A 23,030-nucleotide genomic window follows, 5' to 3' on the forward strand; every position below is an offset into this window, starting at 1 on the left:
TGTCTTTAGTCTTTTACTCTTGAGTTTTAGAATAGTGAACTCTGGTATTCAGCGATCCCCTTCATCCATATTAGCCATTACTTTCAGGCTCTTTGTGAGCTCTTCTCTGTTACAATCAGAATGAAATTTAAAATATCTCTTCTTTTGGTAACTTTCTGCAGTTGTCCTTAATACATTCTGGTATTTCATTGGAAAGACCTTGTCTTGGCTTATTGCTTTTCTAACAGTTACATAGGTGGTAAATTGGAACTAGAGTTTAATTTCAAAGAACAGGACTGCTTTTTTTTTTTTTAATCTGAAATATCTTTAAAGTATGGAGGACATTGAGCATAACTGCACTTCAGAAAGACACGAAATTGATCAGAAAGATTGGGATGAGAAGAACAGAAAAATATTACCGGAATGACACGTTCCTGCCAGTCTGCTCAAGAATACAGGAACTAATTCACCCCATTTAAAGTGAAACATACAGACGGGCAGACAACTAAATACAATTAAACAGATTTTATTTTTTTTTTTAAGCTTGCCTGACAGTGAAAGCAGCTCTGTTGAATTGCTAACACAGATACAATATATTGCCTATTCTTTTGTGCTTAGAGGCTGCAGTCCTGAAAGCAAATCTTGGCTGCTGATCTTAATCAAAGGAGCTCCAGTCCGCCCAGTCTTTGTAGCATGTTGCTTCCCATCTGGTAGAGAAGGAAGGAGTTTACAAATTCAAATCGCCCATTTAGAAGGCACAGTCAGTGAAATGATGTGGTCCCTTCCCCCCTTCACCATCCTCGGCTCAGGTCCAATAGAAATGGAATTTAATTGCATTTTGAACAAATATTAACAAAAGGTGAGACTCCGCTCTTAAAATTCCTAAGATCTTTTAAGCAACATATTGAATCTTCTGGAGCATTAGATTTTTATCGTGAGTGTAATGAGGTGTGAAGCTGCTCTATAAAATCTGCAGAGGTGTTTTGTATTACTGCATTTCTGTGGAGATGCTGTAAGTGAAGTGGTGGAGCCACTTCCATTCTCAGTTCTATTAAAATTGGTTAAACTTGATAAAACATGAACTAGTGAATATAAATTTCTTACTCGTACTTTCAGCCCAAATGTCACTTCACCTTCTCTTACCTTTCCTATTCTTTAGTTTTTCGAAGTGAGTAAAGAATTTTCTTGAGGAATTTTTTTCCGACTAATTTTTAGTCATTAGAAAATGAAAACAGTGTAAACCTACTTATAATTTTAAGTTCTCTCGAATGTGTGTCATGCAGAACTACAGTATCACTTGTGTGTGTTGAAGGATGTGTTTTACTACTGTAGGTCAGCAGAGATTATCAAGGACAGACCAGAACAGGGAGCATAATTTATGAGGAGGCAGTTTTGCTTAGTGAGCTTTTTTTTTTTGCTTTTGAATTACGAATATTTTAATTACAACAAACTTAACATGCATGTGGCTGATTAAGGAAGAGTATGCTTTTCTTGGCAGAAGAAACCTGATTTTGAAATAATATTGTGAAGGATTGAAATGGAATAAAATATTTAAAACCAATGTTAAATGTCAGAGTATGTAGCAGAATTGGTTTATCCATAAATGGATGCATTTGGATATATGACTAATTATATTGGAAAGGGAAAAGGAATTTTTCAGAACCGAGTCTATAACGTTAATTAATCTGATGCTATAGATCAAAAATATGTTCTGGAAGAACAGGTGATGGTTGTAGAAGGTGAAGTGCCTTCCATGTCTGGACTCTTAAAGGAAGAGGGGTAGAAATAATTTGAAAAACAAGCCCAAAATAAAACCACAAATCGCTTACTCCATCCTCGTTACTCCGCTTACTTAGTAATTACAGCTGAATATCGGCTTCATTGATGTTAGGCTTATATTGATCTGAAAGTAGGAAGATTAGGTCCTTAATGTATTTTGAGATACTGGGATAAAAATGTTGAGAAATGGACAAATGTTATGAAAATGTATCATTTTTATTTTATCTTAAATTAATTCCATGAGTTAGCATGCACTATTATTGACTTTTTATTGAATATGATTATTTTTGTTTTCCATTGTTTGTATCTGTTGTAGTAACAGTTACATAATATTATTATAGTACCTTGGTACATTAATTGTTTCTAAAGAATTTTTTAATGCAGTATTTACACTTTGATATTATTAGACATATCTAACCAGTCTTCCCCATATTAAGCTTTCTCTTGATGCGACCCTCCCGTGGAAGCAAACAGCAGTGTCCTACTAAAGCAGCTATATTCCTTCAGAAACTGAAGTTGTCTCAATTAACATGATCTTTGCACTGTGTTTACATACATGGGTTCTCCAGTCTGCCTTCCATACTCTCAAGCTATTCCTTAATCCTTGCTATGACAAGCCAAACTTGTTTGCTGTTATTCTTTATTACCACATAATTACCTGTCCATAATTACGCCCGTGTCCATTGTATCCGTGGTGGCTCAAGACTGGGCTCTTTGACTGAAGGAGGCACGCGTGTGTCTGTCTGTTGTATCTGCTCTCCCCCGTGCCACGTAAACTGTCCCTAATTCCCTATTTTTCCCACCGTACTTTGTCCTAATGCCTTCTGCATTCACTCCAGGTGATTTGGGAAGGGAGATACTGGAGAATATCTCCTTCGTGCTGCTGAGCTGCAAATGTTTGTCCTCCTCACAGTACCCTTACCCAACTGGATCCACCACTGGGTGCTGCGTAGCACATTACTGCGTTTTTTACTGTCTTTACTTGGAAAGCTTTTCCCCCCAGCTTCTTTTTGTCCCAGATGGATGGAAATCAAACCAGTGGCACAAATAATCAATCATTAAATGAATAACTGTCTGTTCAGTTTTGGAAGCGCAGTTTTTGTGTGTCGTTATGTAAATGAAAAGATTTTTGTCCCAAGCTCAGTTTTCTTAGCTCGGTTGATACAAAATTAATTAACTGACCTTGAATTCAGGAGTATAATTGAACATCGTTCTTAGAACTGATTGTGAACGGGTGCTGATAGAAACTAATCCATTTATTTGGCAATAACTTCCTCTAAAGAAACAGCACTGTGAGTAAGACTTTTCCCTATACGATCACTTTCAGGGCTGTTGCTTGGCTTGAGTTAGGTTAAATATCAGTTTATCCTCGAGAACATGAAACTTTGCACATCACCTGCATTCTGATCCTGTGCATTTATTTATAAGCATCATGTTTCTCATTCAGAAACTTTATCTAACACGGAAGTGAAGGACGGCTCCCAAAGTTTAATCCAGATCTACTCCCGCCTTCCCGAAATACCTCAGGAAGAAAATGCAGCTGAGTCCTGGGAAACTTTAGAAGAGGTATGTCGAAACTCCCTTACTGCCACGCTGATGCTCTTGTTTTTAGCAACTAATACAAAATAACATTTGTTTTTTTTATTTGTAGGACTTGATTCAGCTTAGCCAGTTGGTGACCGATTTTTCTCTCTTAGTCAGCGTAAGTACTAAGTCTGCGTTCTGTCCTCCACAGAGTCTTGTACAAAAAGAGGGCGGATAGGTAACTCCTAGTTGAGGGGGGAAAAAAGATAAGCGATATTTCTGCCCATAATCTGAACTCAGACTGCGCTACTATCACTTGATGAAAGTGGCAGAATAGCAGAACAACATTAACTGAATTTATTTGGTCCAATATTCAAGACTGCAAAATCCTAGTCACTGTTAGAGCTTCAGGAAAATGCCGGTGGAGGCAGAGCGGGGCTGAGATGCCTGCACCAAGGTGCTGCCTTTCCTACTTGGGACCTATGGGAAATACTTGGGACCTATGGGAAATACACCTGTAGTTTCAAAGATGGGTCCACTAGATGCTTCCTAAAGTCGTAGGTGATGCGTATCGTGTTTACATCAAGTTGTCTAGCAGTAAAGTGAAAGGTTTTCTTTTGGTTGTCCAAGTGCCAACAGAAGAAGAAAGTTCAAAAGCGTTAGTTTAACTACTCAGCTGCCCCGTCTGGTTAGAAAATTAACAGCTCTCCCTTCCCTACATCAGCAACTCGTTGCTACAAGTATCTTTGTGGCTCTCCTGTTGATTCAGGCTCTGTCAAGGTAATTTTTTGAGGAGGCAAGAGTTTTCTATTTCAGCACTAGTGCCAGTAATTCCTCCCAAATTCTTGTCACCAGAGGAACTACTGATGTTCTAGCCAGTGCTCTTGTCCACAAGCTGAGCCTTAGTAGAAGCTCTACAGTGTTGACCACAGACTTCTACCCAGGTCCCATTCATTTTTACAATTTCTAATCACAGTAGCCCTCTCTGCATGGGGTGGGTGTTTCTCAGGTACTTTTTTTTTTTTTTTGCTTAATCAGGAGTACTAGAAAAATCTGAAGTTCCCCTTGCCTTTATCCTGCCCTTTCTTTGCTCACAGAGGTAGCTGCCAAAAGGCTGTGCATCTTCAGCCACACTCAGTTCCCAATGTTTAGTCCTTCCTGTGCCGCAGGGAATTTAAACCCACAACTCTGATCTCCTAGGAGAGTTCTTTAATCTCCTTGCTGTTGGGTTAGTTGGGATAGATGAAGTAGCTTTTATTCTTGCTCCTGAATATGTGCTGCTTCATATATACAACAACAAGACTAAATTCATTGGGCTGGAGAGGGACTGCAAAATTTTTAATTCAGTAGCCTAAATGTTAGCAGCTCTAGCTAAAACGGGGAGTTCCCGTGCCCAGGACTTTCTGGATTTTACACATAACCATCATTAGCTGTAATAGCAAGCAGCGTGGATTGGATAGTAGATGAGGACACCAGAGCTGGTGGATTCAGCAGTTTCTGAATTAGAAAGAGGGAGAAACATTCAGGATGCCTGTTATCTTAAGCTGAACATTAGCCATCTCATTATTTTGTGACATAAAACAGCCTGGGTACTGCTGAGATTAAAATAAGAACAAACCAACCCACAAACCCCTTTATCTTCTGCTCCGGCGTTCTCCGAGAGAGACTGCAGGGGAATCTGACTGCATTTGGAGAAAGGATGGAACGTTTTTGTAAAATTAAACACTAAAATACAGAGCAACATCAAGTATATTTTCAGTACTGTCACTACTCTATTTGTAACGTTAAGTCAGTGTTGTATAATGTCATGATTAAACACTTCTATTTAGATTTCTCGGTGCAGCTTTGTATGTTGGAGTTGGTACTGATCTTATAAATGCTCTTTATAGAATTTTTTTTTGAACGTGAAACTCAGCAGGAAACAAAAAGGCTAGTTTGGCTTATTTTTCCCTTTGGAATGCGAGTTCATCTATTCACAGAAATGCTTTAGAAATCATATGTTTTGGGTTGTTTTCTCTAACTGCAGCAACACATTGGCTAATACCCACGCTGTATTATTATTTAATAGTTGAGATTTTTGTTCAAGTAAAAGTAAGTTTGCAGTTTCAGCACGGTTTATCGGATGCTATTAATGAAGCACCATTAAGGCTGCACGGCTGCAGTGTGTAGCAGATGAAAGCGGCTGTGGGGCCCTGATTACAGGCATTAAAATGGTGTGTATTGGCTCACTGCTGCTTCCCAGCAGGTGACCTCACTCGTAATTCCTTTGCATCTAGTCGCAGCAGGAGAAGATTGACAGGATTGAAGACCATGTCAACAGTGCTGCTGTGAATGTTGAAGAGGGAACCAAAAACTTGGGGAAGGTAGGGATCTGCTCCTGCTGGTGAATCAATGGTACTCTGCCTCCCAGCAATCCTCTGTATTAACCCAATTGATCTGCCGTCTTTAATGCCGAGGGAGCCAGCAATTAAGGAAATGAGGAAGAAATGACCCACAGGTAGCAGGGAAAAAAAAAATCAATCTCTCTTGTAATTTTCTGTCACATCCAGGCTACTAGGAAATACAGGTTGGTTTTTTGGTTTTTTTTTTACGCTATTCTGATGCTACGTTGATTTACCTGCAAAGACAAGAACATTCAACGATTGGCTCACAAGAAGGAAAGAAGGGTAAAACAACAGGTTGAGGATAACAGGCAGTTTCAGTCCTGTTCTATGTAGATGTCAGTGATAGTCGCTAATAAGCTACAAACCTCGATTCGGGCATGTTACTGAAAAGTCTGAGCATCTCCTCAGTTTCTTATTTGATTTAATGATGGAGACCAGGTATTAAATAGTGTACCTAATCAGGCAGTAGCATGTAAAAGGGCCTGGTTCACAACTGCACACAGGAGACGGCTCGATTTTGAATTGTTTTCAGTACATTGTCATACATGTGGGATAGTAGATCTTCTCTTTTTTTTTTTTAGTACTAATTTGTAAAGTTTTTTTATCACTGAGCATTCAAGTCACTGCCAAGAGCAATGAGGGGAAAATGCACATCACTGCAAGCAAGTATTCTAACTCTTTTGTTGTTGTTGTTTTCCTTTTACAGGCTGCAAAATACAAGCTGGCAGCTCTGCCTGTGGCAGGTGCAGTCATCGGTGGAGTGGTGGGGGGTCCTATTGGTCTCCTTGCAGGCTTCAAAGTGGCAGGAATTGCAGCTGCACTGGGTGGTGGGATTTTGGGTTTCACAGGTGGAAAATTGATACAAAGAAGAAAACAAAAAATGATTGAGCAGATCTCTTCCAGCTGTCCAGAGCTTTCTCGCCAAAGTGCCAAAAAATCCAGCTGAAGTATAGATTCATTTTGACTCGGAACAAAAGTGTAGTACCCGTGCTAATGACAGACTTGCAGCCTTATGCTTTACATATAAGGCTGAGTTGTGTGAATTTTTGACATCAGTACTGTTACTTGGGAGGGGTGAAATGGACATGTCCGAATTTCTCTTTTCCGATGTGGTGACATCAGTCCTTTGAATATTATATGGATAACTTTTAATTATAAATTTCTTAGGTGAGCTATATGCGCAGCTGTTAATGATGGGTGACAGGTGCTTCATGCCAAATTTGCACAAAGTGTCTTGCAGACAATACAAAGGGAGGTATGTGGAAAACCCTAGTGCTTTCCCCTGAACACCCCCCAGAAGCCGGAGCTTTTATTATAGTGCTCTAAAGAAAAAGAAATAAGCTCTATCTTTCATTGTCATAGTATTTTATATTTACTCTAATTTATCTGGATTCCCAAACCTTCCTGTGTGTACCCCCAGGATATGACTGGCAATACCTGTTCAGTAACACACAGCGTTAGCTGCCATAGGAAAAGGTGAAAATGTTGGGTGAGCGATGTGGAAAAAAGCCTCATGCGTATCCCACATCTGCCTCCATCAGCCAAATTAGATCAGCATCATAAGCAGCTTTTCCCCTTTTCCAGGTGCTTTTTTTAATTAAAATTTGTAGACTCATTCAAAGTATAGTTAAGAATTAAACAGTCTAAGCAGCAACCCTGCGGGACTGCTCTAGGAGAATAAGAAAACATTTTCCATGGCTCTTCAGCTCCTTGGCTTGTCCTGGGAACACCGTACAGGATGAAGTGACACGATCTGGCATCCTGAGCCTGAAGCCTCAGCTTACTTAAGCAGCGCTTAATGCCAGGCGTTGCCCTTGCTTCTCATCTCCTGTCACCAGCAAGCGCTCTGGGGGGAGAGCCAGAGAGCTTCCCTGGGAGGCAGTCTTTCCTGTCTCTCAAGGGTGGCATTAGGCACCAGGTCAAAGGATGGTGAAGCAGCGAGGCCCTTTAAACAGTGCCAAAACGGTGCCAGTCTCAGCTGACGTCCCCAGATGATGGGACTGTTTTGCAAATGCCAACCTGCTACCATTTACAATAAACTATACTTCTTTGGGTCGGCTGCGCACCTCCTGCATGCTGGGCAGTTCCGAAACTTCTGCTTCAGCTCACGCAGTAGAGTAGCTTCTCAGCCTTTTCAAGATTTTGGGACACGCCGTGGAGCCTGGATGGGGCACAATTCTGTTGGTGCTTTTGCTAGCTTTTTATAGCGGGCGCCTGTTACTCTTACCATCCGTATTTTGCTGCTTAAGAAGCCTTTTGCTTCTGAAATTTCCATTTTTAAATACAGGAGTGTTAACATCCTTTTATTATTACTTAATCTTACTATTGTCACATAATCTACTGTTCAGCACATGGTCCTACCTCCATCCTTCCAGGACAGTTCCCACACTATTGCTGCTACTGTTCGGGGGAACAGAAATTGAGGTTGGGAAGCTGCTTTTTAAAGTTTTTAAATTGTTCAGTTCGTCCTGAGCTCTGCTCGAGTCCAGTTTTATGAGGTGAACGCTGAAGTCAGCGTTCAGTGATAAGGCTCCCTAGCAGGGAACACTGTATAAGGAAGCGGACTATAGAAAGAGCTCCCTTTTCTTAACCAGTACTTCGATATCATCATTGGAAATAACTGTCTACTAACGACAGCTGATGGGGTTTTGTGCCTAGAGCCACTGTAAGCAACTGTTAGTTACAGCACAAATATCTTTTTCTGAACAGTTCTTCCTTGTTACTTTTAAGATACGATTGAAATTGCTCTCAGTCAGAGCACTGTGTCTATTTTAAGTAGGTCTGAGGCTCAGGGAAGCAACGTGTGCAAGAATAGTTTTCACAGGTAATTGCAAACATTGTCAGAACTGCGTGTGTTAAAGCCACAGTGCCTACGTCTGTAACATCAGCTGGAGTGGAAAACATCAACCAAGTAATTCAGCTCTTTTGCTCCTGTCAGGCAAAAAGCGCTTTTCTTTAAATGGATGTAAACACGTTAAATGAGCTTGTAACAACTTCATATAAGGCTGTTCATTCCTTTGATATGTAATTTCTACATTTAAAGGAAGAAACAAAGGAAAAAAAAAAAGCGTTCTTCATCAAAAACTGTGGTTGATTCTTTGTATGTTTTAAAAAGCCATCTCTGCTTTTCTACTGTATGCGTTGAAACCTTGTGCATTTAAATGACAGCAGCCACACCAGAGACACTGAGGACTCCACCCTCTTCCCCCAAGCTGGACTAACGCCAGGACAATCTAAATTCATGAAACTGGATTCCTGCCATGGGCTATACAAATTCAGCTTGGTATACGCTCATCTTATGAAATGTCTAGCACAAAAACTATTCTTCCTCCTTGTGTCTTTAAGGAAGCAATTTCAAAACATTGTGCACACACTAGACTTGGGAGACTATTATTTAAGCTATGATTTTTTAAAAATAGATGGGTTATTTACATATGTGAAGAAACACGGGCATCTGAGTAACCAAACTAGCATTTAAATTGCTAGGTATGTAAGATATACGTAATTCTTTCAGACCAAATAAAAAGTTTTTGCCTATGAGACTGGTTGTAGCATTTATTGACAACGTCAGGGTTTATTTCCTTTCAGCATCTAAAAGACTAATCCCTCACAAATTTTGTATTATTAAAATAATTGCATTACCAGGATTTAAGAATCCTGAACAGAGTTACCAAACATGTGCTTCAGCTATTGAAATATTTACATTGACAGAAATTTACTAGATGCATGCAACATTTTAGGAACTTGTGTTACTCATACACATACGCTAGCTCAGAAATGGACTCATTAAAAAGGGAGTTTGGAATGGTTTTGTTCCATATGGGGATAACGCTAATATCGTTTGACAGCTTCCCATGAAAGCCTCGAGAAATGTTGAAGGACGTGGTTAGCTGAGCACCGAATGGTTAAAACCAATGATGTAGATGATCAGAATTGAAGGGCTCAATTTGAAACGCATCTTGCATTTCATCTAGCATATGCTCTCTCTACACAAATTCTCTGGATCATCAGATACTTCAAAAGTTCAAGTGATTAACAACATCACATTAGGCATATCTGGACTTTAGCTCTTCAACCTCTAATGAATACAGAATGAAATGAGTTGAGTGCATAACTGCCATAAAACTTCCATCTAATTCTCTACCTAGTGCTGGGATGCCAAAGCTCCGGGAACAAGACTCAAAAATTTTTGAGTCCTTACTCAGAAAAGCAAACTTGGATTAAGAAATGGTGGAGGACTGTTGGATGTATGATGAGGTAGCATCTCTTTCTGGTAAGAGAAGTTTAGATGTCTTCTACCAAACAGCATTTGTAGGTAAGAATCCCAAGGAAAAACGGGAATCTCAAAAGAGTAAGATGACTCCTTCTAGGCACCGTGCAGGAATTGACTAAAATTTCAGGTGCCTGAACAGCTCCAGAAGTTCTGTAACACCACCTGCAGATAACAAGTGGCAGCCTTAAAACCATCCTCTGCTGACATCCTTTGGATTCCAGCTGGAAGGTGGTATGACAAGTGCTTGATTTGGCAATGAGATGGAGGATGGGGCAGGAGAAGACCTGGCTTTCAAGCACTTAATGTGCACTCCAAAATGCAGAGTCACAAAACTGACAAAAAGGTATGCTTGTAAACAAAAATCTAGCTACCGATTCTGCATCTGCTCAGCTATAGCTTCGTGGTGGCTGGTACCAGCAACTTCCCCCCCCCCCAAGAAAGCTCACGTGCCTCTTGCTGCAGGGGCATGATAGAACAGCCTCTTGGGATCAACTTTTGCTACAGCTGCAATGGACCGTGTCTGGTGACTGTCAATAACCAAATAGGTGGCATCTAGCAGAAGGCAAAAGGAACCTTGAGCTGTGAACTGCAGAAGTTGGGGCTCTCACTGAAGTAAACATGAACCCAGCGGGCCACTACTCAGAGAACAAGCTTGCTTCAAAGAGCACTAAACCTTGGGGGCTCAAGTCATGGGCCGTGATTCTTTGTAGTAAGTGTACTGTACAAATCCAATATTAATTAATCTCCAGCAGTGTACCCCAAATTAACAGGTATTTTTCCATCTTACAGTTTCTATACGTTCATCTCTCAAACAGCTTCAAGATTCACAGAGAAAAGCCTGTATTCTGGTATGATGCACAACAGAAAAGCCCACAAGGAAAGTAGTAATGCCTTTAGAGCAGAATTCAAAGAATATACAATAAATAAGGCACAGGCCAGACAAAAAGAATTAACGGAAAATTTGCAGTGGTTGTTCAGAAAGTAAATGTCTGCCAGGAACGTGGGGACCCAAAGAAAAAAAAAAAAAAGACTAATCATAACACATACATACAGAGATTAATTTAAGACTGACAAAACTAAGATGGCAGCCTAGCCCTAGCCCGTTCCTACTTTGAAGGGTTTCCAACATTCATGTTCTTCTAACACAACCGTGTGGATAATACAACAATCTTACGAGTTCCAGGAAATCAGAGCAGGTCAATACAACTCCTTCTTTCAAAGTACAGCCATTATCATGAAAACTTTTCCTTTCCTCACTTGGTATTTTAATAGAATCGTTTAATCGCTTAGACATTTACACCCAGTAAAGCACCACACGAGATTCTGTAAAACTTTAATTTATTCCCCTCCCAAGTATCCAGAATAGAAGACCCTCTTAAGTTGGAGAAAAATGTGACAAAGAAATAGATTACCAGGATAGCTGTTCACATGAAGAAGAAGAAGAAAAAGCACATACTACCAAGGTTACACAGAAAACAACCCAAAAGTCCTATTTAATGGGATAGTGCAAGTTAACAGCATGTCTCTGGCAAGGATACCTTCATTTGGATTATAAAAGTTTTACAGAACAGAGTTAGATCAAGAGTCTGGATGGGTCTCTGATATTTTAACTCTAGCATTAGGAACGTACTGTTTGAAAGATGCTGTAGAGAATGACCCACCAAACAAATGTATTTACAAGCCTGGGGAGAAAAAAATTATTTTTCAGTTTATTCAAAATAAAAATACACATAGAATTATGAAAATATAGGTTTACTATTTCCACCACACAGAAGTCAATGCTGCTGTCTGAAAGGCTTGCAAGATTATTTCAAGTTTTTAAAGTTCATCTTTTTCCCTCAATAAGGTGTACCTATGTTCACTGGGTGCCAGTTTCTGGAATGAGCTCTCTGGCGGGCTGCTTGCTAAATCCTGAATTGGCTGAAAAACAGAACAAACAGTAAAACTGATTATTAAAATGAGTCTAACAAGCAAACACTTCCATTAAATGAACTTCTAACATGAATTATGGGAGTGCACAAATGCCCAGAATTCTTGCAAATTGAAGGGTGGTTGGTTTGGTTTTTTTTTTTTTCTTTTGGAAGGCACATTGTAAGTCCCAAGAAGGTGGAATACACACGCACACATATATTAATTAAGCACCATCAGTTAAGGATATTCCTTTTTGTTGGCACATCTCAAAGGTAATGGCCATCACACAAGTTTCTGTACAAGTGACTTAGTATTTCAAATGCACCCCTTTGTAGATTTGAGTCTATCTACCACTTGCTTTGAAGGTATTCCGGTTTGTGTGTGTTTGGTTTTGAGGTATACCAGGGCAAAAATGCCATTGCTGCCAAAACATTTCAGAATTTGTTTTCTACGGAAACAAAAAACACTAAAAAAACCCCAAACACGCAATTTAAGGGGCGTACATGACCTAAACCAGCAGCCTCCAGTTTAGTTAAGGCCAGTATTTCCTTGGCACAGGCATACCCATCTTCCACAAGATGGCAGGATGCCATATGGAGATGAGAAAGTAAACATCCCAGGTTTTGCGTGCATTTTTCAAGGCAGAATGGAGACAAAAAGCAAGCCGGCAGCTCCAGGCAACCAGCCTGTGCCCAGACAGGCAGCAGGATCCAGAGGCTCGGCAGGCTTCCTCCCTCCCTGGCTAAGCCTCCCCCAGACTGCAATTGCCTCAGAGCGTCTCTTCCGAGCTGACCGACTGCCTGGCCTACGCCTCGGTCTCCAGCCCTGTTTTCTCCGTCTCCTCCCGTTGACCTGAATTCCGGTTGCTCAACGAATTCCTGAGAAACACGGGGAGGGGGTTACCACTTAAATGAATTACTGCTGAGACAATTCAGCCCGCGTGTTTTTCACAGCCAGTCACGACAGCATTCAAAAGCTGTCATTCTCCTGGCCCAAGGCAAGCCCTCCAGAGCCTTCACACCTTTAAATCTTTTAACTTTGAGCAGGGCACCAGGAAGCTGCACTCACACGGCTTAGCGCGGTACTTCCCTTACCACATGCCACACGTTATCAGGAAAATGAGCTTGTAGCCATAAACCCTTTCTGTCCCTCACCCACAGGTTCTGGGATGGCACAAGGCACCCCAGCACAAGGGCACCGGGTCTCCTCTGGGACCAACGTGGCTGTTTGAGCCTTAAGTGACGCAACATACAACTTAATAGGAGCGTTTAAAAACAGTTACTTCTTTAGAAAGTGCCTGAGGTAATGAGAAGGTTGCCGGACAGGCTGTTAGATTTGCACTTTTCAACATGACACCAAGCACATATGAGCTGAGTGGTGTACCAAGAAGATACAAGGCTCATCAAGACACAGAAGACTGGGCTGAGCAGAGGGAATCGGGGCTGGTAATGTCCTTTCATTTCTGCCTCTTGGATTAAACTAAACACCGAGGTGCTCCTGAGTTTTCTCCAGACAAGGATCTAATTGCTGTGTTCCTGAGGAGATCCTAGGACTGACTTCCAGGCATGTAATTGTACAGCACGACGTACAGCATGACAACCTTTGAGCAGAACAGTGAGGAATCCAAACTGAAAAACGCAGCCCGTGACCACTATTAATGCCGGTCGTTAACTGAATTAATAAAAGTAATAAGCCCTGTCAGACTGCTTATCAGTCTTTTGCTGATGCTCTAATAATCTGCCTCCTGCTTGGATTGGTGACTATGAGTAAATATATAAAACGTTCAATCAATTGATTGCTCCGAAGCACCCTCTCATAGTGTGTCATGTGGGAAATAATGCATCTATGATGTATCATCAGGTTTTGCACTGAAATCACGTGAGAACATAAGAGCAGCTCTATGAGCTCAAAAGGGTCAGTCATCTAGCCCTAGAGCTTCTGTTTCAGTGGAGAAAATATATATATTCTTAGTCTCTTCCCTTATTCAAGGCAAACAGGTACACACTTCCCCTAATGCTCTCCCTGCCTTTACCTAAAGGAAGTTAAAGGAAGAGCCAAGCAGAAGGGGCAACATTTTGCTTCTATAAACAGATTTATCTTTCAAGAGGCTGAAGTTAAAAGTAACACATACTAGAAAGTACATCTCTGACAAGGAATAAAAAAAGGTCTCTATTAAATGGCCAAATTAAATGTATTTGTTGTAAACTTACCTGACCAGGTGCTACATCAGTTGGATCAGGGCCATGATGAAACTCTCTATGCAATTTTCCAGAATGCAAGTCTAGTACAAATTGCTTCAGTTTACCTGGAACTCTGGAACAAATCCAACAGAAACACCCATGTTTATTACAAGTTAAGTCCAAACACAGAAGATTTAAAGTGCACTGTTTAGAGCAGCCAACTTCTCTTTAGCTAGCACACTAGGTCCACTTTTAGGTGATTAATAGAGGACAGGAAGCCAAATGGTTTGTTAAGGTATCCTACCAGCTTCTTTTTCTTTCCACTGTCTCTTGAGAACACAGCAAGTATTTCATCTTTTCAATAACTCCCACAGAGTTGTACTAGCCGATAACTTCATTGTATGCTCGCTTCAGCTCCCCACTAACCATAATGTAAGAGGGAACAGCAGGTTCCAAATGCACAGTTTACAGATACAAATGACAGTTGGGGAGCAGTATTGACAAAACATCTTTGAAAGGCTCTCTAGTGCCTCAGCAACTGCATATACACTAGAGATACGCGCTAAGAGGATATCAATGTAAATCTAATCTGAGATCATCTACTGTCACCCACAGCAAACGTGCTAAACTACAGCATCCAATTTTATTTGTGAAACATCAAATAGGCGAAAAAGCCTGAAATGAAGAGTTATCTCATAAGTATTAAAGATGAGATTAAAAAACGTCAACCTACAACGTGAGCACTATGCATGCAATCAAAAGGTAATGTATGAATGGAGACAGGTTTTGTAGGGAGTCTTTCATCAGACCCATTATTATATTTAGGAAAGAGGGACAAAGTGTGGTCAGACGGGCTATTGGCAGGATTTCAGAACATCAGAAAATTCTGTGGATAAAATGTAGTATAATATAGTCAGAGGGTATCACGACAGCAACGTCTAACTAATCAGTTTTACAGTGGTACTTTGAGGGGTCTCTTCCCTTCCCAGGTAAGATCAGGATAATGCCGATGGAGAGAAGGGGGTTAATTCCAGCCCGATTGTAGGGAATCTCTGCTCCCTGCTTTACCTTGGGCTCCTGCCCTGTTCTAGGTCAGGCACGCTGCTGGAGACATTCCCCTCCAACCTCTTCTCCTTTCCTAACGCCGCAAGGGCATCTGGCGCCTACAGCCTCTTGTAGCTCAGCCAGTTCTCCCTGAGAAGCTACAGCTGATCTGTTGAACGCTCCCTGCTATCATTTCCAACCTGGAACAGCAGGATCAATAGGGCCAGGTGGCCGAAGTATGAGGACAAAAAATTAGGTGGTGCTCTCATTTGCTTAGGAAGTGGCTATTCTCCAAGAAGATAACTCCCTGAAGAGAGAGGAAATCTTTTAGTGGGCCAGTTCTGAAAGTACCATATCCACACCCTATTGGTTGGTGGCAGCACTGAGGTTATAAGATACAGTCTGGGGCCAGTTTGTAAAAGAATCCAGAAAATGTACTAAAGTGGCAGAAATCCTTGCAGGTAGATGAAAGTCTCAGAATTCAGATTTTACCTATTACTAAAAAAAAAAAAAAAAAAAAAAAAAAAAAAATCACCCAACAAACCAAACAAAACAAGAGCAAAACAAAAATCCAAACCACACATACACACACAAACACACACAAGAGTACCACCCCAGGAGTTCCAAGCTCTCCTTGTTTCCAAACTGTTTGTTAGGTATTTCTAAGTATCAGCTCAATCTCCTAGAGTAAGGTTGAATAATTATTTATCATTAAGCAACTGCCTACAATCCCGAGATCTCTCTCTCTCATCTTCATTTGTATGTAACAATCGGTGTACAAACAAGCAAGTAGCTTTTATTATTCTGATAGTGTTTCACAGAAACAAAACATGAAAGCCTAAACTAAAACATCTCTATTCCCCTCTAAGAGATATTAATTTATTTTAGGGCTGTTTCAAAAGTCACAATAAAAAGGGTGCTTTCAAAATGCAAATATCCCGCTGCTTTTTTTTTTTTTTAAGCGCCAGCATACGTGGTGAACATGATCTTCCAAAGAAGGGAAGAGGTAGAAAAATAGTCACTATCAGAGTTTCCACGTACGTAGCTGTAGATATTTGAAAAGCACTATTTGAGATACATCAAACAGAGACTACATCTTAAGTATAAGCCTGTGGAGAATTACAGGGAGATCTCTCCTTCCAAATGTCAACATTTCAGGTAGAAAAACGCCTGTTGGAATGGCAGAATTAGACATGGGGTGACGTTGACATTGCATGCTAAGTCTGAGCTTCGAATCCTTGGCTTTGACAAAAATTAAATACCCTGAGTTTTTACAAGTATGAATGGGCAAAAATTCAAGTCCCAAAGCCTAAGCATGTAACCAGGACTAAACAAGCGGCGTATATACAGGTACCTCCTTTGAGACAGAAACTGGACTTTAACACACAACCTGAAGACAAAGACAGAACACTTGTCTCATGCTGAAGGTCCCTGAAGGTAACAATTACACATCTTCACTCCTCAACTGAACCCCAGGAGACAGAACATCTGTTTCCAAGGCAGTGCAACATAAGGATATAGGCTGATGTAAAGAGGATTATCAAAGAGGTATTTCACCTAAGCACCCTGATACTTCTCTCTCACATATTTTATACAGATAACGTGCCTATAATCAGCCATTTCCAAGCTGCACGTGGAAAATTTTGGAAATCCATGCAACCAGGATTTCTCTGCCAGCTTTCCAGGTTTAGACTAATGCAGGAAGGCTGGAATTGCACAGCAAGAAAAAACAAACCAGCAGGCTAGGAATTCTTACATGGCGCGTTTTACAGTAATTATTGCATAACACAGCACTTACAACATTCCATGTAGTATTTTAAACATTTTACGGTTAATTGATATATCTAGATCACCACTAAAAATACCACACCAGGCTCCAAATGCCTAACTACTACAGAAAATAGCAAAACTTTGAAATAAAAGAGCAGCATCTAAAAACTTAATGTGAGATTCTCTTGCATAAAGCAATGCAACTCCATTTAAACCACGACTTCACACCAATTCATATCGCTTTTAAGGCTCTGACACTGAATCGCACGCAGGCAGCCTTACCTATCGCAGATTTATTCATCTTCCTATCATAGTACTGATTAAAATATGAGCGCATGTCTTTTCCTTTGTTCTTCTCAAATTAAAATGCACAAAGAAAAATACTTACGACAAGTCACTGAAGTCTGGAAAGACGTACATGTGCCTAAAGCTATCAATGGCGATAACAGGGCAGTCTGCTGGAGTCTTCTGAATATGGAGGAGTGGGTGCCTGAATTTATCACAGTCAGCGTGGAGGAAGTTTATTGTACCTTAAAATTGTGAGCAGACAAAAATCCAAGATTTTTTTTATTATTAGCTTGAAACCCTAAACACTTTCATAAGTATTACAAAGGTGGAGATATCAGATAGATAGAACAAACTTGAAAAATAGATTTAAATAACTAATACCACCAAAATAATGGATTTTCTTAAAATGTTTTTGGCCACAATACAAACTGAAGTTTTGTTTAATGCCTTCTCAAGCTGCATGAAGTCATTTAGACAAGAAGGTTTTCTGAGACAATTACTTACTAATAAATTGTGTATCTATTTTAATAATTTCCAGAGGAGTCGGTCCTCATTGTCAAAAGTACAAAAAACCCTTCAGTCTCAAGAGCTTTAAAGCTAGGATTCTGTTTGGCCTTTGCTTCCACTCTACCGAGTTTGCCAGAAAAAAATTATACCAGTAAAAACAAGAAGTAGTAGGAGTTACTGCAAACCTTTTTCACTTATTAACTGTCGTGCAACCTCTTGTTGGAATTTCTCTAAGCTCTCCAAGTCATCTTTCATGTGGAAAAGAATGAGAAAAGGAAGGCCTTCTTCTGTCAGTTCCTGCACAGAAAACAAACGGCAAATCTCATTTCTTCCATTTCTTAAGGGCACTTAAGTAAGCGATTCCAGCAATTTTCAAATCCAGCAAGATCTCTACTTTAAAAACAGTTGAGAGAACAGGACTAAAGATGTTAACTGCTGACCCTTCATCTAAGATACTCAAATGAAACAGTTAACCACGTTTCCTTCCTCTGTATCATATGCAACAGATAAAGGATGAAGGTATTTAATTATCAGCATTTTGGGAAGGGGTACACCTGCACTGGAATACTTGCTCAGAAGAAATAGTCCAGTTCTGAGAAACAGCAATAAGGCGTGAAGAGCATGGTGTTGAATACTATAAAAAGCTGAGTGTGTATTCTAGACCCAGTTCTAGCTTGGTTCATGTAGTATGTTGGTGTTTTCTTAGCATAACACAACAAATGACAAATGAATATCTGTAAATAACTCCATTCTAACAAAAAAAAAAAACAAAACCACACACAAAAAAACAACCCACAAAAACACACCTCGAAGAATAAAGAAAAAAGCAGAAGCTAAGGACTTTAATTTCTGCTCTTTTGCCAGTAAGTATGTCCTGACTGGTCATCTGTCTAATACCATTATGAAATTCACAGTCTACTAATATTACTAAAATTGATAAACAAATGAAAACCTTTGTTGGAGAAGGAAGCTTCAGTTCCTCACAGGAATGCATTCTTGCAGCCCGAGTGCCTTTTAAAGATCTCTGTCCAGGGACAGAGAAATGTAGGAACTCTTTAAATAATTTATTCAGGATTTTTCTTTTACTCAAAACTCAAACAAAACACGAAAATCTTGCATTTGTTTGCTTTAAAAGTGATTTTTAGTCACCTTTGAACATCAGCTCAACTTGCTACAGCCCAATTGAAGAAATATTCATTTATCATCTAAAAAATGCCTACAGTCTTGCCTATCTTTCATTTGCACAACTGGTGTACAAGCAAATGCTGCTATTTCTTTGTTGATTCTAGCCTGTATCAGAATAAAATCTGGTGGTTTGTTTTGGTTTTGGGTTTTTTTTTTGAGAAAGATAGCATTTGTTTGTTCTGCCATCAAAAAGAAGAGTTTCTTCAGATTTTTTTTGATTTGCAAGAGGTTGGAAGAAATGCTGTCCATATCAGTACAAATCTGCCTCCAGTGAACTTCAAGTCTAACCAAAAAGCTCCAAAAGAGTAGTAAGACATTACCTGACAGCTGTTTTCTATCAGAAGCAAAGCATAGAAAGTTTGTTGGCATGGATTTAAGACCTTGAAAGAGACATTTTGGTTTTGAGAAAGAAACCCCAAAAGTAGAATGGTAGGAAAAATTCTTACCTCCCCATTTTCAAACGTAATTTCTCGAACTAGTGGTACACATTTATCTTGTGTCCATGCATAAATCAAATCAAAATTGGTTAGCGAGCCTAAATACACCATATCTGGAGCATTCTCCTGTTGAAAAGAAAAATATACTAGTTGAGAAATAGTAAAAAAGGCATTGCTACCTACAAAGAAGCTTACCTACCCAACATAAAAGTAACAATATGCATATAAATATTGAAAGCCAATCGTATACCAATATTCAACCTTTGTGCATGCAACGTTTCTATTAACTATGTTACAAAAGTATAACAGGAAAAGAAATATTATCTATGATCATTTATGCAATCAACTCCACTTTTTAAGACAACTTAGGAAGAATGGAAAACATACTTTGTTTCCATATTAGGGATGTTTCAAATAAAGGCTATATAAAGGTTGAGAAATAGTATCTCCGTACCTAAAAACCCCATTTAGATATAAACTAGATGCAGATATTAAGCTTCTTCATGTTGATAGTTACAAAGACTCACCAAAAATCCCTCCCAATATCCTACAGGACTCGAAACGGGCATTTTACATTTGCTTTAGCTTCCTTTATTTGCTAGTACTTTTAAGTCAGAATTCAACGCTGCCACCTTTTAATGTAATTACAATTTTGGTTAACATGAAGTGAAGCATGACTTCACGAGCTGTGTCCATGATTAAGCCCACTTTAATCCAGAAATGCCGTATAAGTTACATAACCTAATAATTTCTGTTTTCACAGAAAAGGTTTGAAACTCCCTCACCCCTTAGGTCTTTTTTAAATTTATTTCTCTTTTATAAGAAACTCTCTTCATGCATTAAATTTGAGAAAAGAGCAGATTTTCAGATATTATGTTTCTAAAAAGCAATTCTTTGAGATTTTCTTCTGTATTGAATTTTTCCTCAAGTAAAACTATGTTTATGAGAGTTTGTTACCATACAGTTAATTTTACTAATTCCTTCTTTTTTTATTTTTAATGAAGGGAACAGCTCTTAGCCCTTGTGGGCTAAGACACACAAGACAGGCAAGTGGAAGTTAGAAAAATACTTTGTAATTGTCGCTTGCTTTGAAAAATATGAAGTGCATCAGCGGTTGAAATTCACAGATTTTTAAGACTTCTACAGAACACAAAGTATCTATACACATGATGAGCTGACTGTATTTCTAAGAGAAAACAACATTTCTGGACATTGACATTTGAAATGACAGGTTTGGGTTTCATGCCCTTAATTGGCAACAAATGATACTGAGATCTTTTTCACTGACTCAGAAACACTAGTTCCTACGACTCTATTTCTCACACTATTTAGTGATGAAATAAAATTAAGATTTGAGATGCAGTAACATTCTGAATGATCTGAATATAGTCTCCATTAGTTCACATCCACATATAATGACAATAAGCAGAATAAAATACATAGTTACACTTACCCCTGGTGGCTTGTAGATTACATTGTCTCCGCTAAATCTCTCTGCTTTTGAAATAGCCCTACAACAAACCAACCAGTAAGCATGTCTTGGTACAGATGAATAAAATAACTAAAATACAAAAATCATGTTTTAATTTGCTATCCTTTCTTTACTACTTTTTTTTTTTCTTTCAAAAATTGAGAATTAAAATTCTTGATCTTTAAAGTAAACTGTAAAGTGACTCCACAGGAACTTGGCCTGGGTAGATGAGAAGTCAGCAAGTTGTATCCCTAAGATTAGAAGTGTGGACTAAAGGCATCAAAGTGCAAGTGGTGAATGCTGGTACAATTTTGTATAAGAGACCATCAGAGAAAAATGTTAATGAACTCATATAATCATGTAAATTAAAAAAAATAATTCCTGTTCTTAAGGAAGGAAAGGAGAGAAAGGTGGATTCTTGTTGGCATTTACTCTTCCTGTTCCATTGTTTACACTAGAAATTTACATCTTATCTACCCTGCTAAAGAAGGGCTCTGAGGTGCTCTACTGACACAGGCAATGACAAGACGGATAGCAAATAAGCCCACACTGTCCATTTAACCCTCAAAACAGATCTAGAGAGCGCAAGATACAGCTAAAGTGTTCCAGCTTCTCCAATTATAGTATCTCTTCTGTGGACTTAATATAAGCATCAGTGAAGACTGATTAAGAGATGTAAGGGGGAGGGAAATAAAGAGAAATAAAAATATCTCAATTCATTTCACTGCAAGATGAGGTAAACCTTCCAAGGGTCTGAACAATTTCAAGGGTTACCGAAAAAAAAAAAAGACTGACATCATAAGGCTTAAGTCAAAGTACCTATGTTTTATTTACTTCATTTGATCCAATTATCCTTTTCTTATCACATACAAAAGACGTCTTGCATAGTATGTTACGCCTATCAGTACTTGTAGCAGTTTAGAGACGTGGATTTTAAAATGCATTTTTGTATTCCAGATGTGATGACTGCTCCCATAATGTGAAATTAGGATTCTTTGTGACCATCACCCACTGAGGTAAACCACTCACATACCAGACAATCCTTTACTGAATAAGAAGAAAGTGAAGACATAGAAGCCACCTGCCCAATCACTGCTTGGTAAACTGATAATAATCTATGACGAAATATACACTCTAGGGTAACCCAAAAGGTCCTCTTCTGTGTTCTTCCACTTCAGTAGCTGCAGTTGTGCCTGATTTGTTTCAGGTAAGTCAAAATGGGGACATGATGTGAAACCCCCAAACGTCTGAAGATACACCTTTTTAAAACAACTACCAAAATGGAAACACTTCAGTTTGCATTTTGTCTCTTTTTTAAGCAGTAACATAGAAGGCGAGAACCTCTTGGAACCACACAACTGCCCAACCCCCCCCAGTTGCTTGCTAACAAAATTAAAACAGTTCCTAGATTAATCACTCTCCTTCCATGAGTTACCTACAGTTCATCAAAGCCTTTTAAGAGAAAAGTATTTTTTGGCTGCTTGTTTTGGTCTTCTGCATTTGGCTTCCTATGCTATGGCTCAATGGCACAAGGCCGTTCTGTTCCACATATACGAACATTTCAGATTTATTCCTCTCTAGTTCTACTTCTAAAATCTACCTCTAATACCTCTTCATCAGTATCCCTCTTATCTCCTTCTGCTTATAAGCATTCTCCCATTAATCTTGCTCTGCGGTCACCCGAGATCTTAACAGAACTAAATAGTTTTAAGCATCAAGATGATCTGCAACTAAGTACCATTAATACAGTTTAAAAATAAGCTATTACAGCTACCTAAAGCCAGAATAATTTTGGCATAGCAGGGAGCAGTTCTGCCTTGACAGAAGTAAGCAAGGTAATTAATTTTTTTCCTGTCAAATTGATAGTTTTGAGTTTATTTTAGCTTACTAGAAGTCTGAACACAACGGCTCAAGTTACCATATACTTCTGTTGAACTTTGTCCACAGCAAAACCAAAAATCCCTCCCAGGGGTTGTTATGATGCTCAGCCAGAAGAGTTCAACTGATCGGTGCCAGCTACCCATGAAACATTTTGCTATATATAATCTGAATAGAAAACACTGTTATATAGCCAGTATCTCCCTTGGAAGTCTTTTCGCATATAATCTTTTAGGAAGAGAGCCACAGCCACTCAGAGATGAAAACATTTAGTTTCCAAGGTTGCTGTCTGGAAGGCTGCACTTTAAAACACTAAGAGCTCCAAGCTAGAAAGGGAATGGGAGTCTCCAGAAGAGAATAACGACAAGCCTGCTGTGCAATCTGTAGTTACATGGGCAGGTTACAAATAATCAAACTTTT

At 39.3% G+C, this 23,030-nt stretch overlaps 2 protein-coding genes across 6 annotated transcripts in view; one reads left to right on the forward strand and one right to left on the reverse strand.

Annotated features, from left to right (window-relative positions):
- STX17 (syntaxin 17) overlaps positions 1–9,191 on the forward strand; it is a 36,322-nt gene extending 27,131 nt beyond the window's left edge. For all 5 annotated transcript variants that reach the window (XM_054190261.1, XM_054190260.1, XM_054190259.1 and 2 more), the window contains 4 exons: positions 3,206–3,324; positions 3,410–3,460; positions 5,559–5,645; positions 6,373–9,191. In XM_054190261.1, the coding sequence (XP_054046236.1) occupies positions 3,206–3,324; positions 3,410–3,460; positions 5,559–5,645; positions 6,373–6,612 (497 nt within the window). In that variant the 3' untranslated portion in view covers positions 6,613–9,191. The remainder of the gene's footprint in view (positions 1–3,205; positions 3,325–3,409; positions 3,461–5,558; positions 5,646–6,372) is intronic.
- A 2,212-nt stretch (positions 9,192–11,403) lies between these two features.
- Positions 11,404–23,030, reverse strand: part of ERP44 (endoplasmic reticulum protein 44) — a 49,650-nt gene continuing 38,023 nt past the window's right edge. Inside the window, exons 7-12 of the mRNA XM_054190256.1 lie at positions 20,715–20,772; positions 19,271–19,387; positions 17,825–17,936; positions 17,233–17,374; positions 14,061–14,163; positions 11,404–11,859 (exon numbers count right to left, since the gene is read on the reverse strand). Of these exons, the coding sequence (XP_054046231.1) occupies positions 11,758–11,859; positions 14,061–14,163; positions 17,233–17,374; positions 17,825–17,936; positions 19,271–19,387; positions 20,715–20,772 (634 nt within the window). The 3' untranslated portion in view covers positions 11,404–11,757. The remainder of the gene's footprint in view (positions 11,860–14,060; positions 14,164–17,232; positions 17,375–17,824; positions 17,937–19,270; positions 19,388–20,714; positions 20,773–23,030) is intronic.

The sequence above is a fragment of the Rissa tridactyla genome, chromosome 2, assembly GCF_028500815.1.
Source record: "Rissa tridactyla isolate bRisTri1 chromosome 2, bRisTri1.patW.cur.20221130, whole genome shotgun sequence".
Taxonomy (NCBI): Eukaryota; Metazoa; Chordata; class Aves; order Charadriiformes; family Laridae; genus Rissa; species Rissa tridactyla.